Source organism: Trachinotus anak, unplaced genomic scaffold (genome assembly GCF_046630095.1).
Source record: "Trachinotus anak isolate AG129_WGS33_773 ecotype Australia unplaced genomic scaffold, CSIRO_AGI_Tana_v1 ptg000013l, whole genome shotgun sequence".
Lineage (NCBI taxonomy): Eukaryota > Metazoa > Chordata > Actinopteri > Carangiformes > Carangidae > Trachinotus > Trachinotus anak.
In genome coordinates, this window is record NW_027273864.1 from 19,042,321 (window position 1) to 19,059,308 (window position 16,988).

Sequence of the window (16,988 nt, forward strand, 5' to 3'; positions counted from 1 at the left end):
GTGCACCGGAAGGGAAAAGATACCAGAGGTGTCACTTTTTGGGAAGGAGAATGCTGGAAGTGGTGGACAAATTCCAGTGTGAGTCATGAAGCAGAATCGAAGAAAAGGCACAGTAATTTTTCCTGAGAAGGATATCCTCTGTGACACATGTTCTTTCATCTGACATCTCAAGCTCTCATCAGAGCTGCCTCTTGCTGTGGGCGCTTATCTCCCTCCCTGACTTTGTTTTTTTTTTTTTTTTTTTTTTTTTTTTGGACTAACTTTATAAGGAGCTTCCTGTGTGTGATGACATCACAGGCAGGGAGGGGAGGGAGGGGGCTGAAGTGGGAGGAGAAATGGTTTGGACATGAAGCCTATTTATCCTACTGAATGTGTGTTTTTGGTGGAACATGGAGAGAGTTTTGATGAGAGGTTTAGTGCATTAAAGCAGAAAAATGTATAAACATATATTTTAACTGGTTTTGATTGCATTTACATTTTTTTTTTTTACATTCACTTTTGAAATGGTACTTTTATTGGTATAGGTGAGTGTTTCCTGCAACATCTGTCACTTGCTTGTCATTTGTAAATAATCTTTGTAACTAACTGTAAATCTCAGAGTGGAAAACATTTGTCCCTTCCTCTGCTGGTCACCACTGGCTGGGAGGAATCCCAAAAATGTGCCTGAAATTATAAAGGGGGATTAGTGAGAGCCTGGACCATGCAGGGGCCAAATAATGATAAGCCTTTTGGGTATGGGGGGGCCCTGTGCCCAAGCTGTAAAGGATTTACGAACTCAGGCACAAGAATGCTCTGTTCTCTCTCCACACACACACACACCTCTGTGAGTTGTTTGTAGCTATTGTATCGTAGTGTTTGGTTAGTGTGCATGTCAGAGTTGGGTTTGTTTAGCCTGGTTAGGTTAGGTGACATTGTTAATGCAACACTACTTAAGGTCTAAGTAGGCTAAGTGACTGGAAATAGAGGGTGTGAGGGAGCGCATGTCCTAGATTATTCTTATATTACCATAGAATAAGACAGAAAGGGTCTATGTCTATGAAACTTGTAGCCTTTTACTCTGTGTTTAAGTGAACATAATGTCAGGTAAACACAAATCAGGTCCAGCAAAAAGAAAATGCCCAGAGTGATCAGATAAGCAAGAAGCTAAACAATGTGGGCTCCATTCAGCTTGCTGTGTGCAGATAAGAGTGTTTCTGGCTGTGAGTCTTTGCCTGCTGTCTGTGTTATCTACCCTGGAGCCATCCCCATTACTGCTTCTGTCTCCCTGCAGATCTGTGCAGTTTACTTCTGACTGTTTGTTGTTCATGAAACCACACAGCAGACACATTTTAAATATAAAACAGGTCTTGCAGTGAGAACTTTTGAAAGGCTTAAACTTGCAGGAGGGTGCTTGTCTGCGAAGAACTGCTGCAAGCATCGCTTTTCTTTCTGAAATGATATGTAGGCTATATGTTCATGGCTGATTCTGCAGTAGTCCTCATGCACTCAGTCAGTCAGTCCTGCTGCACGTCCACTGCAGGGGACACTGGCGCAAATGAAGACTGCGCCTTTAAGGGCAAGTGCGCAGGGCGGAGCCACAGCACGTCTCTAGTGTGGCGAAGCTTATAAGACATTGCTCACTACAATGCTAGACTTATCTCAAAGTGTCACATTATAGCAGGAGCGTCACCAAGTCTTTGGCGTCCTGTTCCTGATGCAATAGGAATCTGAAGATAATAGACTCAAATCAAACCCTCCCCCCCCCCCCACAAAGAAACCGAGGAGCTGTATTTTACCAAAGAGGAGTCTGGGGGGTCAGTCGGCGGGGGAGAGCTGCGGAGTTATTTAGGTGAGTTCACAAAGTGGTAATTTGAAATGTCCGGTGTATAGGCTGCTGTATGATCCCATGTAAAGCCTGTCTATTGTTTTGTATATTGGTGCCAGCACGACAGACGCCGCTGATTGATGCAACCTCAGGTCCTACTGAGATTATTTTAATGTTTTAAATATTGTTTTTTTATATATATATTTTGACGGATAGAGCAAGGCATGTAGATGAATGTTACAAAGTACTGTGAACAAATGTGTAGTACAGGCTCAGTGTATGTGTCAATCTTTTATAATTATAAATAGGCTATAGAAAGGCTTAGAAATAAGAAAATAGCTTTGTTTTTGACGATTGCAAACCAATAACCTGGTTTGATTCTTGTAGGTCCTCCACAATATCTAGGCTATTTAAGTGTTTTCCGCTTGAACAAAAGGGAAATAATTCATTCTGTATCATCACTAAGTGGCCTTGCCAGATAGCTGACTTATGTGTTGTGGTGTGAGTCACCTGCCTGCTACAGGGCTTTTAACCATTATTATCTCAATCCGGTAAAGCGAGGGGGTGTGCGCTTGCTGCACAGGTAGAGCGGGTATGGTTGCTCGGAAACCGCTGCAGGGGTGTCATGAGCGGGGTGTGAACTCCTTCTTTCAAGGTCTGTGCGTGTGTCACTACTACAGTCCTCTATCAAAAGGCAAGCTATCTGCTGATGTTTTACATCATCGCTGCTAACCCAAGCAGAACTCCACCTTTTCCACCACCCTTGGGCCCTGTGTTACCTTCACACACACACACACACACACACACACACACACTGAGCCTGTCCACCTATTGTATCAACAGAAAGGCCAGACATAAATAAAAAGAACCACATTCTCTGCGGCAAATGATCAGAATTTGTGACTTAAAGAATTCCCCCTAAAGAGGGTAATGCTGGGCAAGACTACACATCATTTGTTTAATCCTGTTGCCTGTAAATGCCCCCATGGTTAACTGCCAGGATGAACTGTCTTTGCACCTGTTGCGAGAGGAAGCACAAGCCTCTGGGGATTCATTATCGAGGATCATGTTGCTTCCCGTCCCCGCCGAACCGAATCGATGGCCCTGGGCAGGGGGATGGCATGCCTTGTTGGGCATTTTGGCTCAGGCTGATGCCCCGGGCTTCCTGTTGTTTTAGAGCTTTGTTTCTCACCAGCTGTCAGGGCAGCACACAAATATGGCTCATAGGGGACCAGGAGCGAGGGGGGCCGTTGTTCTTCTCAGTCATCACTCCCACATTATAAGGAGGACAGCGTGTCTCCGGGTGTCCACGAACCTCATTTGTGGTCTCCAGCAGAGATAACCACCACGGTTATGGGTGCACCTGTTTTCCTGCATTCTGAAAAGTAGGATTAATGGTGTGAAGACTGCTGCTGGTGAACTGAAGTCATGAAGAGATTTGCTTCAACAACGCACGGCTGGTGTCACAGTGAACTCAGACATGGTGTACAACAAAGACGCCTATAGTTACCCGTGACATAGTTGCTGTGCGTACTCCAACATTACATCGTCTGACTTCCTAAACAAATTTCTCCGGAGACTGTGACACACTGAACAGGTTAATCCACTGCGAGGCAAAGGAAGAATCAGATCAGAGTTTGCTTCCAGTGTATTGCTGACCCCACAAATATCTAGTGTGCTTCCCAGTTTCCTCTTCTCCGAATATTGTTGACATTGTTTACTCAGCCCTGACACATACTTGACATGACACAAACATGCAGGTCATTTGACATGAGGAGTTCTTGCAACATCAGGTATATCTCTGGTAAGAGGAGGAGCCCCCTCCTCTGCTGTTCAGGATAAGCAAGATTGTAGCAGCAGAGCACAGCACAGTCAGTTTTAAAATAAACTGTAAACCTATTAGGAGTAGAGGCACAGTCTGTAGGAATTGAAATTTGAAAGTTGGCAACCTGCAATGTTGAACTTGAGTATAGAAACGCCTCAGTTTGTAAAAAATAAATGAATAAATAAAATAACTGTTGTATTCTGTATTTCCCCCTAGTCTATACACATCCACAACTTTTGTAGGTATAAAATTACATGAGTCAAAGTTGAAGCACTCCTTGTTCTCAGTGTTTCCACTTCATGAAACCTATCCCTCTAATTAGGTAAACTTAGGTTTACTTCAGGTCAGTTTCTGTATAAAATATACTATAAGAACAAACAAGAAAACGATCTGTGCATTTCAGCAACCTTTTTACAACATTGTTTTAGTTGTTGTCAGAGTCTTGTTTTTATGCTTAATTCATTACATACTCTGACCAGAACATTATAAATGACAGAGCGTTCTGTCCCCAGGGCGTGTTGGGACACAAGCGTCCTAAAGTCTTGTCAAACTGAGCTTCTGTCATTCCTCTGTTATTTGAGATTGTTGTCTTGTCTTCTCATAGGCCATTACTAAATATTTGGCCCGGTGGGCAGCAGAGAAGGGGAGATATTTGTAACTTGCTTTTTATTCTAATATCAGTATTTTATTTCCCTTTGGCTTCATGAAAGGATGTTGGCTCTTGAGTATTTTTCAGTGTGCTACCACATGCTCTGTTTCTCTTCATCTGCTTTTGCTTCCAACCTCCTTTCACCATCATTCTTGGCTTTGTTACAGGTACACCAGAAGCAGGAGCAGCCAGCCGGGCGATCTGAGTGTTTCCTGGCTTTGATGCGACCCGAGTGTGCCTGGAGCATGTCCACAGTGGGCCTGACTGCCCAGGAGATCTCTTTTCCCATTGAAAACCCCTTCCTGCGGGGCAGCTACTGTCACGGCATGGCTGGATCCAAACCCTCCTGGAGCTATCGCCATGAGCTGGACAAGTGAGTGTTGAGGTGCCAAGACTTGCAGGCCATTTGGGGGAAGATTGTTAGAAAGGAGGTTTTTTTTGTTCTCAAATTCTGCATGACATTCTGAAGTTGTATGGTTCTGATCCATCTGAGATTTTTTTGTAAATTACATTGACTCCTTATATGGCTTATTAAGAGCTGTATTAATCTAAGATTGACATTTTCTCCTTTAACAGCCCATACTTCAGTATGGACACTACACACACAGATCACAGCTCTCGAGCCCAAAAAAAGGGGCCACCTCCACCATCTCTAAGTTATGAGAGTAAGTGCATGATCTGTCATTTTCCCATTACAAGTCTTCTGAAATAAATACAAACACTGCATTGCATGTTTTGTGCCTTGTAATCATCTCCTCTGTAACATATTGAAAGTGAATTTTACAGAGATATAGAGAAGGCTAGTTGTCCATAGGAGTCTGTTTTTTTGTTTTTTTGTTTTTTTTTTACTGGAGCCAGTGAAGTTGTAGTAGTAAATTGCAATTTCTGTCAATCTAAATTATTTAATACCCTACCATTAATGTGATGGTCATTGTCCTCTCTAACAGGACATAAACACGGTTCCAGCACACAGAGATTACCTCCAAAGAAATCCCGGCCCTCCCATCTCTCCCTGTCCTTCAGTGCTGAACCCTCCACCCCAAGTCCTGCTGATGATGACCAGGTGGTCCCCTCATTCCAGAGGCTCTCCGTGTACGAGTGCAGCAGCCCACCACAGACACCAGGCAGATGCTCCAAGCCTCTACCACCGATCCCTCCACAAACTGACATCTCCCCTGAGCAAGCTATTGACAGTGAGGTAGAATTTTTCACAAGTTCGGATGACAGCTGCTGTCTGGTGTCTGATCACTGTCCCAAATCATCTCCTTTTCGATATGGAGTCCTTGGCCGAAGGAGCTTCAGGGACTGTGGGCAGATTAACTATGCTTATTATGATGGTTCATTAGGACCACAAAGCCAGAGGCAGCCCCAGCAGCACCAGCAGACACATCCTCCACAGGAAGTGCGGGAACAGTATGAGCAACAGCGACAGGAACCGCCTGAGCCAGTGGTGTATCAGAGACAGCAGGACAAGGCTCAGAGGAGGTTACGACGCTCTCACTCTGGCCCAGCTGGATCCTTTAATAAACCCTCGTTGTTGCGCCTCACTTGCCACAAACGCCACACCCACAGTATGGATAAGCCAGAGGTGCCGCCCCCGATCCCTCCCCGAACAATCAAGACAGGAGACTACCGCCGCTGGTCAGCAGAGGTCTCATCTGGGGCTTATAGTGATGAAGACAAACCACCCAAGCTGCCCCCAAGAGACCCTTTGTCCAGAGGCAGCTCTCGCACCCCCAGCCCCAAGAGCCTCCCAACATACATTAATGGGGTGATGCCCCCTACCCAAAGCTTTGCACCAGATCCTAAATATGTAAGCTTTCGAGGTTTACAGAGACAGAACAGTGAAGGCTCACCCTGCATCCTTCCTGTTATGGAGAACGGCGAGAAGGCCAGCAACACGCATTACTATCTCCTGCCTGAGCGACGTGCTTTCGTGAACTCACCTTGTGTAGAGAAATTGCTTCGGGTCATGGACAGCCCTGCAGCTCGCAATACAGATGTATCAAACTCAGACTGGGACTGTCACACGAGGCAGAAAGCACATGTGGATTTAGTTTGAAAAGTAGCAGAGGACTCTACTGTACATGAGCAAAAAACCACTTGACAAAATGGTGAAACTAGACACTATTAATCCTCAAACTGCTGCTTTTACTGTTGTCTTTTTTTTTTTTAACCCCTGATGTATTCTGATCACACAGGGTATGTGCGCACTGTATTCAGTTACTGGTAATGTTGGAATAGCTATCACAACCGAGATACTTTGCATAAAAAATGTAGAAATATCTCTGACTATAGATTGTGAGCAAAATTCAACATTGTAGAGCTTATTTTTGATATGATTTTTATTTCATGACATTCAACATTGTGCTGTTTTTGCTGATGATGTGGTACAGTTGGAAGGTACAAGCGGGGCTTGAACCTCATGTGCTCAGTATTCTGTGTCTGTAAGGTTGAAGCTGTTTTGTGAGATGCACCGGGGCTTTTTGATGCTGCTTTTGTGTCTCTTGGGGGACAGAAGGTCAGTAATGTAACCATTTATTGCTTAATATATGAAGTCTAAACCTAAGGCAAATTAATTTTTGACAAAATGAAGGATGCTAGCACACAATTCTCAATTCTGTTTGCTATTATATATCAACACTGATGTGGTTACCCTGCCTTGATGAAGTTCCAGTCTTACTCGGGCCACTGCATCGGTGTAAATTTGTTTCCCACGTGGCACGTTGTCATGGTACATATTGTACCAAGAGGTGGGTTACATTACTGGTAGCTATGCATGTTTCCATTGGAATGTCTAGTGCAGCTTATATCATGTAGTTGTCTGTTGATGAGTGTGTTTGTGTGTGTGTATGTATGTGTGTGGACGTGTTTATGCATATATGTGTGTGAACAGCAGCTGGAAAAGTGTTCTGGTGATACTTTACAGAACAACTTTCTACAGTCAAGTAGAAAATTATCATGTTACCGTGCTCTGCTTGTTTGCAGTGCCTCCTTGTGAGCTCAGCACACATTTTATTACTTTTTTTTTTTTTTTTTTTTCAGTCTCCAGGTCTGTTTTCTTGCACAGAATTCGACCTGTTGAACATTAAGTGAATGTATGCTATTCTTACTGAAATTCTGTCTAACAGTTGGAGGAGCTTATTTTTGGTCAAGCTGTGAGTCATTGCTTGGAACGAATTTGCATCAAGTACTACCTCCCTTTCATATTAATCCTATATTTCATATACTCCCCATTTAAATTGTGTCCAAAGGCAAAATCTGAAATTATAATCGACAAAACATGAGGTAACCAGCTCCATACGCAACCTGAGATGAAGCTTTAATTCCCTTCAGTTAAGAGTAAGACAAAGTCAGTATCCTTAAATAGAAATTTTAGATCACAGAGATGTTAGGCTAACCTGTTAATACAGATGCATTACAGACAGTGCAGGGTTTACCTACCTGACACAGACTTTCCTGTTCTGCTCATGCATTCCTGCCTTACATGATTGCAGTGGGTGTGGTCTGAGACTTTGGCTGCAGGCAGCCTAGAAAATATATGAATTTTATTGTTGTAGATTATTCGAGAAGCGTCAGGATGATATAGTAAATGTAGCATATGTATTGAAGTAACCTTTGGTATCGAACATGTTGTTCAGTTTGGGAAGCAGATAACTGCTAAGGTCAAACGGTCATTGAAGTATACTTTTTCTCTCCCTCCTGCTCACAAAACCTTGCCAACACAATGTTGCTTTTGACTTAAATGTTTGAAAAATGTTTACATCATACACTGATACTATTTAATCTTAAGGTATTCATATGTCTTATTAGAAATAATAAAACTGAATGAAGACTAGTTTATCGAGACATAACTTCTCTGCTGTGGTGAAGACATGCACTGGGAGAGTACAGTATGCTGTGTACAGTATTTAACAGTTCCATTTGTTGTTATGAATAGTTTATAAGCATATAGTCTTCAAAAAGAAAGCAAAATAAAATGACTTATTTATGAGCCTGCTTCACTCTGTTTCTTGAATTTGACAGGAATGAACTCTCAACTCAGCTGTCTGGCCTGTTTTATCACCCACACACCCTCATGCTGTGCCTTATTGTGACTGGCCTTTATCCAGAGAAAGAAGAGTGACTTACAATGGTCCGACTGACAGGTGTACAGTATATTGCCTTCCTCTTCCTGGTTATAGTGCAGTCTCCTCCTGCATGACTGCTTAGATGCTTGGTGACAGCTAGCCTTGCGCCCACAGGTTTTTAAGCACTTAACAATGTTGCAAGTGTTCTCCTGCTGACTTGAGTACATGTGGTTAGGCATGGAGCCGAGTGAACTACACAGAGTATTAGAGGTCAAAGAATTACAAAATAAGCTGCAACCCAGCTGCTATTATCCACCATAACCTCAGCAAGGCAGTGACCACTTATATAGGTTTGCTTAGCTGATCGTTATTGATCTTACATTATTCTCTCAATGGAACAAAAGGCAGCAGTCTGAACTATCTAGGCCAACTGTAAACCCTTTCACCTGGTTCATTCTTAAGTGAGCTGCTAGGCGACAGCATGGGTGGTGACCATAGCAACTAAAGAAAGACAAGCTGCTCATTTTAAATATAGTCTGCTGGAGGCAAGAAAGATCAAGTGCCAGATGAATTAACATGGCGTGTGGTTTGAGATTAGTTTCTGAACAAATACAAAGCAAAACACATTATTGCACTGATGTGGCAATAAAAGGCATAATAGTGCTCCAGGCAAGAACTTGCTTGGGCTCTACTTTCACCGTTTTCATGACTTTTGACTTGACTTAAGAAACGTTTTCTCAGACTTGGCGCAGAGTGGCACAAGGGATCATTACAATTCTGTGTGAAAGTCACTTTGTGTCCCAAACTGCTTCTGTGGTTGATTCTGTCCTTTCTTATTCCTCTTAAAGCAACAATTATACATAAACCTGACTGAGCATTTTTTTTAATCAGCACAATTTGAATCTTAACTTTACCACTAGGTTTTTGGTCTAACTTGTGTTCAGTTCAGGCATCAAGAATGTGGGATTAAAATTCCACTCCTTGGCTGGCACTCTTGATGGATTAACAAGTGGAACAAACTCATTTTAATGATAAGAATGATTACAGTAATTATGATTATTGTCTTATTGCTATACATCCCCTGCTGGTGAGTCTGCACTTGTCTGAGAGGAAGAGAGCTATCCTGTTTTCTGTGTCTGATGCTTAACACAAGTCTGCAGTGATGCATTGCTCTGCAGTGCATAAAGATTTAGTGGTTGTAGAAATAATATTTAAGAAATAATCATCCTCATGTGTGACAGTAAGAAGCAAAAAACTTAAATACTAATATAACTTTGATATTACAATACTGTATATCCTTTATGCTATAGTAAATATGTGAAATGGGCACAATAATAATGGTCATGGCTTCTACAGCTGCACTTTGAAACTGATCAAGCAAATTACATTTAATTTTGCTACAAAGTTAGGAAGAACAAAGAGGTATGTAGAGTAATAATAAAAGATCTTTCACAGTTTATGCAGATATGATTGTAATACTGAAGGGTCTCACTCTCAAGTTTAGAAACTGAATTAGAATATCAAGCTACTGTTATATGTTTATACACACAACAAAAAAGACATTGGTAAATGGTTAAATGCAACTTTATTTTTTTCAAGAGTAAATACATCTTAAACTGTCAAAAGAGCTTCCTCTGCAGACATGAGCCTACATATTGTGATTCTAAAAAAATACTCAATAACTCAATAAGCAATAACTTAATAAACTTAAAGGGTTTTAGGCCACTCACACTCCTTATATATAACATGCAGTTTTACACTACATTAAACTATATACCAACATTTTTTCATAATGTGATTTTTAGCTAATCCATTGTGGGTCTTACATTCTTTCACAAGTAGTAAATATTTAGAATGGGGTAGTTCCCAGTAAATTTATATCAGGCTACTGTTGCTGTCTCAGAATTATTACCAAACAATGAGAACTGGAAAAACAAAAATAAACCTCAATTATAAAAATATGAAATGGTCATAGCAACAGAAAACATGGAATGCTCAACAAATTACTTCTGCATTATCTGCCTCTACCCCAGACTGATGACCTTATATGCCATAAACATGCGTGTTTGTATTTGTTATGTACAGTACAACTTTTTTCTATAGCAAGAAACTGCATAGCTGCAATTTTTCATATTTCCAAGAGGCAAGAGAATTAGAGTTTGCATGTTCTGTCGCATCTGCATGGGTATTCTGATTCCCTTACCACTTTACAAAAACATGAAGCTAGATTAAAAATCTACTGATTGTTTGCATCAACATTTGTTTTTGTATAAGTTTTCTTATCATTTGCTGTGAGGGGTGGACACAGTTGTCAATATATAACTCAGGCTGAAGTGCTGCTGGTTAAATTTTACTCAGATCACAAATGTGTCTTTTGTCTTCAGCCACTAGTTGGAGACAAATAGCCACCCATAGTTCATAATAAGACATGAGTGAACTTTGTATTTCTGTTGAGCTACAGCAGCAGAGATGTACACCAGCATTTTGAGGTGCAGTGGTACAGCTTCAGAACAGATCTCACCGATGCCAGTAAGACAATTAGTTAGATTGGCAGGAACAAAAATATTGGACTGTTATTATACCGATAAAGCTGTAATTACCTGATGCTGATAGTACACAGATCCATTTCTGCAACATAATCAAACAGCTGATGTTGATTTGACCATGACCCATCTTTATATCAATGTTATTCACTTGAAAGATCATAAAATATTCTATTAAACTGACTTGGCCCCTCTGTTTTCCACTGTCCCACCCTCTTCTCATATTAAAAAGTCAAAACATCATTAAAATGAGTGCATGTATGCCATCTAGTGACAGGATATTGTAATGATTCTGAGAGACATCCACAAGCAACCACCATCCTTCTAACTTGGCTGATTTTTACTAATGGACATGAACACAGAAACCCTTGATGATTACTTAAGAAAAAACACCTCTCTGCCACAGCTGAAGTGACGCATGGCTACTGTACTGGTTGGACAGACATTTGAAATTGTGTTCACCCCGTGTATTTGAATGCTATAGATCTGGGGTGCTCAAATACAAGATCCACTTGCTAAATTTTCACAGTGTGACATAAATTAAGCTATTGGTATTTAAGTTTTTTTTTTTTAAAGAAAAAGAAAATATATATTTGTAGCTAAAAATGCTGATTACATTGATTTTACAGTTATGGTACCTGATATGATGCTTTACCTCCGAGCTCTGACAGTAAAACTGTTGAAAATGGGCATGTTTGGTGTCCCCTGTGGTATTTAATCACTCATTAAAATGGCCAGAGCTTGATTGCAAATTATACAAATTGGTCTCATAGCTTAAATTGGTCTCTTATAATTAACACCCATTTCTTATTCTCTGTAGTGTACTCATGCTCAAACATTCATACACCCTTTATTTGCATTAGCTAGTTTTGAACATGCCTTTATAAAAGTTTAAATTCAAGCTTTTAACTACAATAACATTCTTGCAAACTCCAGCTACCAGCAGCTACAGGCTGTGTGTGGGAAGTGAAATGATAGCAATGCGTCACTGAGTCGGGTCAAAGTGAATTTTTGCCTCAGTATGTGGGCTATAGATTATGTGTTACTGAGATTTTGTGTTTTACATAAATACAACTTGTACTGCTATGGCAAGGTAACAACATGTTTCACCATAAAGACAACAGGACTGAAACAGCTGCTGGGCAAAGGTTTTAGGAAGACACTGAATATTTTTTTTTTTTTTTTTTTTTTTTTACAGAACAGCTGTTCTGTGAATTCAATAAAAATACTGGAGTCTGAATGTACATGCTCATTTTTATATATGGGCAGAAGAAGCTACAGTGGACAACAATTGATATAAATAAAATCCTAAATATTATAACACCAAATTACTTGTATTTTAGTTCATGTGAACTATAATTTTCTTAATTGGTGACATGAAAAATATTCTTCTAATTAAAACAAAATTCTCCACACTGTAGCTTTTATCTAGCATTCATGTACGTAACCTCTGGACGTCTTGTTGTGACCTGAGGAAACACAAGGAGGTTCACATATTAATATCAGTATTTTAACTATGATCTTGCATTTACCTGTTCTTGTACTTCTCAGTAGTTACTTAGACTTTATATATGTAATACCAGAATAGTAAATTAGAATACCTGCAGTTGGGTGTCAACATTTTCTAGATGTGGTCTAAAACCCTCAGATGTGTAAGTGCCTGCCAATCCTAAGTTGTGACCCCCTGGGCAAAAGAATATGATCATGTTGAAACTGCGAATGTTAAAAGTCCTTACTGAGAAGTTGTTTGCTGAATTTTTAAAATAGATAGACAAGGACACACCTGTATCGGAGAAATCAAAGAAGTCTTCCTCAAAAGCAGACAGTCTTCTGTCACTGGAGTTGTTCCTTTTCCTAAAATAGAGAGACAGAATGACTAGTTTTTCAGTGTTTGTAACTTTATGATTACAGGCAGTGCTGGGAAGGTTACACTGAAATGTATTAAGTTACAGATTTCCAAAACCCTTTTAAAAATGTAATAAGAATATATCTGTTTTAATTTCTTCATTAAAGTAATGTAACTTATTACATTTGATTAATTTTTTATTACTTTTCAGTATACTTAATTTACACTATTGGTACAATGTAGATATTTCACAACACACTGCCCTTTCCAAATTAATATGTAATGAAAACACAATGCTAAATTATGTTAATGATTGTTATTTGATCTGACGCCTATGACCTATCTGACCTGGATTGTCTGCAAACATGTGAAAGAAAGCCTTCCTGCATGGCCAGAAGATGCAAAGCAAAAGAATGAATGTTATATTCAACATATAAGATTTTACCAAAAATGTAATTTAATTACAATTTTTTTTTCTCAGTAACTGCAACACTGTAAAATTACATTTATTTTGTAATTTAATTACATAATGTTGTTATATGTAACTCGTTGCTCCCCAACACTGATTACAGGTGACAAGAAACAAAATTTGTTGAGCATTTGCACATAACTATATTCGAAGATGCATTTATGACATCATTACTCACCAAACTCTTATGTATTTCTTTTTGACAATGACAGCTATGACAATGATAATCAAGAGCAGGAGTGCTGCTGCCAGTGATCCAAACAGTGCTCCATAGAAACCTGGACCCCAGCGGGAGAGGTCACACTGTGGGCCATAAAACTGTTCCAGGCTAGACTCAAAGCACCTGGGTTAAAGAGCCGCAAGAGTTAATTATACTGACAAAGTGTATATGATGGCAAACATTATCAACATATTTAAGATTGTTGCAGTTAAAATAAAAGCAGATGGTTTGTCTTACCTACAGGTAGGCCCTCTGTGAATGTCATTGAAACATTGGCCATGTTGATGACAGTAATCAGGGTTTGTTTTGCAAGGGCCAACACACTGCCATTTACCATTACTAATCTCAGCAGTGTAATTAGCAAACTGAGTGCAGTTAACATAAGGCTCCAGGTCTGTAACATCTGATTGATTAAAAAAATATATTATTTTACCACAATACAAATATAAAGATTTGGACTAATACTGAATTAAGAAACACTGACTGTACAAAGCAGCAACATGTCAAAGGTGCATGATTAGGACTGACAAATAGTACACTTACTGGTAATTGCAGGTGGTTGGAAGATGAGTCCATTCAATGTCACACTGCTGCTATTAAAGGCCTGGGAAATCTTCCTGAGGTTACTTGTGTCATTCAAGATGTTAGTCAACACCCCTTCAAGCTGAGTGTTGACAAACTCAATTTGCGTTTCATTGTTTGGATAGTTGTACTCTGCCACACTCTCTGCAATAACACTCCCTTGTCTACAGCAGCAAAATAGAAAAATTACCAAAAGAAAATTTCCTGTACTTGATCAAAAAGTACATTGAATCAATAAAGTTTAATAAAACCTACGATAACTTGATGATTTCTACTTTATCAAAGGATTGTGGATCTGCTTCTCTGCATAGAGCTTCAAGCTGGAACACACAGCAAATGTTATTAAATCAGAATTAAAGCAATAAATGCTTATTTTTGGATATTAACATCAAAAACAGTAGACAGCAAAGCACACTCTATAGAAGCAAGTTCTGCAATTATTTCATGATTAAGAAATACATTTAAAGACATGAGCAATTCTGTGAAACTGGATCACTTCATTCACAATGAAAAAAAATCTCTACCTGCAGTTTTAATGTGTTGATGAATTCTAGTGATAAAGGAGAGCTTAAATCGTTAAATGCTGGCTGAAAAGACACCTGGATTTCCAAAGTAAAATTTGCTCGTCGAGTTGGTATTGCTCCAGTATCTACAAAAAATATGACAGCATTATGTTGAAACTTCAATAACATTATACATAGAAATAACATTTGACAATAAAAACTTGGATAAGATATGTCAAAGCCAAAAGCAAACACATTTAAAAATAATCTTTTGATAAAAGCCTATAACTTAATTCTGCATTCAAAAAATATTTGTTGATTAAATATTTTGAATAAGTGTATTTGGGGATTAAAAATCTCACCAATATGAGCAGAGGTGTCATTCTCTCCAAAAGAGCAAACATTACCAAAGACAAAATCTTGGCAATAGCAGCTACATTTTCCAAGTGTTGTGTTGAACATACAAGTGCCCCCAGCACACTGACAGTCCTCATCTTTACACTGAGGAGTTGTAGATGGTGTTGTCACAGATATGGTAGCGTTTGATATAAAAGCCTTTGAAGTTGTTGCATTTGGTGTAGATGCTTGTGGACTGCTACTTGATTTTTCATTTGTGACTGCAGTAGATTGTGTTAGAGAAGTTGTCAAAATATTGGCGGGGGAAACACTTTGCATAGATGTTTTTGCAGTTTCAGTATTCTGAATGGTTGTAGTTGGAAGAGAACTAGAAGGTGTTGAAGAAAGCGGAGAAGTCTTGGATTCATTTGTTACAGTGACTGTCCCAGTATTTGTTGAGAAAGTAGGCTGTGTAGAAGTCGCTTGAGTGGCACTAGGTGTCATTGTTTCTTTGATCGTGGTTGCTTCACTTATGGGAACAATGGTAGATGACAGTGAAAAAGTAGGTTCAGTTGCAGAATTGGAAGTCACTGGTGATGTTGAAGGAGTTGTCAAAATATTGGTGGGGGAAACACTTTGCATAGATGTTTTTGCAGTTTCAGTATTCTGAATGGTTGTAGTTAGAATAGAACTGGAAGGTGTTGAAGAAGGCGGAGAAGTCTTGGATTCCTTTGTTACAGTGACTGTCCCAGTCAGTGTTGAGAAAGTAGGCTGTGTAGAAGTCGCTTGAGTGACACTCGTTGACATTGTTTCTTTGATTGTGGTTGCTTCACTTATGGGAACAAGAGTAGATGACAGTGAAAAAGTACTTTCAGTTGAGGATACGGAAGTCACTGGTGTTGATGTTGGAAGAGTTGTCAAAATATTGGTAGGGGAAACACTTTGCATAGATGTTTTTGCAGTTTCAGTATTCTGAATGGTTGTAGCTGGAATAGAACTGGAATGTGTTGAAGAAGGCGGAGAAGTCTTGGATTCATTTGTTACAGTGATTGTCCCAGACAGTGTTGAGAAAGTAGGCTGTGTAGAAGTCGCTTGAGTGACACTAGTTGAAATTGTTTCTTTGATTGTGGTTGCTTCACTTGTGGGAACAATGGTAGATGACAGTGAAAAAGTACTTTCAGTTGCAGAATTGGAAGTCACTGTTGATGTTGGAAGAGTTGTCAAAATATTGGTGGGGGAAACACTTTGCATAGATGTTTTTGCAGTTTCAGTATTCTGAATGGTTGTAGTTGGAAGAGAACTAGAAGGTGTTGAAGAAGGCGGAGAAGTCTTGGATTCATTTGTTACAGTGATTGTCCCAGACAGTGTTGAGAAAGTAGGCTGTGTAGAAGTCGCTTGAGTGACACTAGTTGACATTGTTTCTTTGATTGTGGTTGCTTCACTTGTGGGAACAATGGTAGATGGCAGTGAAAAAGCAGGTTGAGTTGCAGAATTGGAAGTCACTGGTGATGATGAAGGAGTTGTCAAAATATTGGTGGGGGAAACACTTTGCTTCGATGTTTTTGCAGTTTCAGTATTCTGAATGGTTGTAGCTGGAATAGAACTGGAAGATGTTGAAGAAGGTGGAGAAGTCTTGGATTCATTTGTTACAGTGACTGTCCCAGTATTTGTTGAGAAAGTAGGCTGTGTAGAAGTCGCTTGAGTGACACTAGTTGACATTGTTTCTTCAATTGTGGTTGCTTCACTTGTGGGGACAACAGTAGATGACAGTGAAAAAGTAGGTTCAGTTGAGGATATGGAGGTCACTGGTGATGTTGAAGGAGTTGTCAAAATATTGGTGGGGGAAACACTTTGCATAGATGTTTTTGCAGTTTCAGTATTCTGAATGGTTGTAGCTGGAATAGAACTGGAATGTGTTGAAGAAGGCGGAGAAGTCTTGGATTCATTTGTTACAGTGATTGTCCCAGACAGTGTTGAGAAAGTAGGCTGTGTAGAAGTCGCTTGAGTGACACTAGTTGACATTGTTTCTTTGATTGTGGTTGCTTCACTTGTGGGAACAATGGTAGATGACAGTGAAAAAGCAGGTTCAGTTGCAGAATTGGAAGTCACTGGTGATGTTGAAGGAGTCGTCAAAATATTGG

At 39.8% G+C, this 16,988-nt stretch overlaps 2 protein-coding genes across 4 annotated transcripts; one reads left to right on the top strand and one right to left on the bottom strand.

Annotated features, from left to right (window-relative positions):
- The first annotated feature begins 1,580 nt into the window (after positions 1–1,580).
- On the top strand, positions 1,581–8,272 carry errfi1a (ERBB receptor feedback inhibitor 1a). Of its 2 annotated transcripts, XM_071494020.1 has the most exons (4): positions 1,581–1,828; positions 4,446–4,651; positions 4,855–4,943; positions 5,226–8,272. In XM_071494020.1, exons 2-4 carry the CDS (start codon positions 4,500–4,502, stop codon positions 6,338–6,340), a joined length of 1,356 nt encoding a protein of 451 aa, XP_071350121.1. In that variant the 5' UTR covers positions 1,581–1,828; positions 4,446–4,499; the 3' UTR covers positions 6,341–8,272. The 2 variants fall into 2 exon arrangements, with proteins under 2 accessions (XP_071350121.1, XP_071350122.1); XM_071494021.1 differs by lacking the exons at positions 1,581–1,828; positions 4,855–4,943 and having other exon boundaries at positions 4,501–4,651.
- A 1,654-nt stretch (positions 8,273–9,926) lies between these two features.
- LOC139630498 (mucin-3A) lies at positions 9,927–15,945 on the bottom strand. 2 transcript variants are annotated; one of them, XM_071494018.1, is made up of 9 exons: positions 14,874–15,945; positions 14,533–14,657; positions 14,264–14,328; positions 13,970–14,172; positions 13,664–13,829; positions 13,385–13,549; positions 12,675–12,745; positions 12,493–12,575; positions 9,927–12,360 (listed from the first exon to the last, which is right to left on the bottom strand). In XM_071494018.1, exons 1-9 carry the CDS (start codon positions 15,793–15,795, stop codon positions 12,316–12,318), a joined length of 1,845 nt encoding a protein of 614 aa, XP_071350119.1. In that variant the 5' UTR covers positions 15,796–15,945; the 3' UTR covers positions 9,927–12,315. The 2 variants fall into 2 exon arrangements, with proteins under 2 accessions (XP_071350119.1, XP_071350120.1); XM_071494019.1 differs by lacking the exon at positions 14,874–15,945 and having other exon boundaries at positions 14,533–14,841.
- Between the last annotated feature and the right edge of the window lie 1,043 nt (positions 15,946–16,988).

Excerpts from the sequence above, each read along its gene's own strand:
- errfi1a (XM_071494020.1), top strand. The coding sequence starts at position 4,500 with ATGCGACCCGAGTGTGCCTGGAGCATGTCCACAGTGGGCCTGACTGCC. Across the intron at positions 4,652-4,854 it reads TATCGCCATGAGCTGGACAA|CCCATACTTCAGTATGGACA; the intron begins GTGAGTGTTGAG and ends CTCCTTTAACAG. Across the intron at positions 4,944-5,225 it reads ACCATCTCTAAGTTATGAGA|GACATAAACACGGTTCCAGC; the intron begins GTAAGTGCATGA and ends CCTCTCTAACAG.
- LOC139630498 (XM_071494018.1), bottom strand. The coding sequence starts at position 15,795 with ATGCAAAGTGTTTCCCCTACCAATATTTTGACAACTCTTCCAACATCA. Across the intron at positions 14,658-14,873 it reads TGACACCTCTGCTCATATTG|ATACTGGAGCAATACCAACT; the intron begins GTGAGATTTTTA and ends TATTTTTTGTAG. Across the intron at positions 12,746-13,384 it reads AAGAAATACATAAGAGTTTG|GAAAAGGAACAACTCCAGTG; the intron begins GTGAGTAATGAT and ends TCTCTATTTTAG.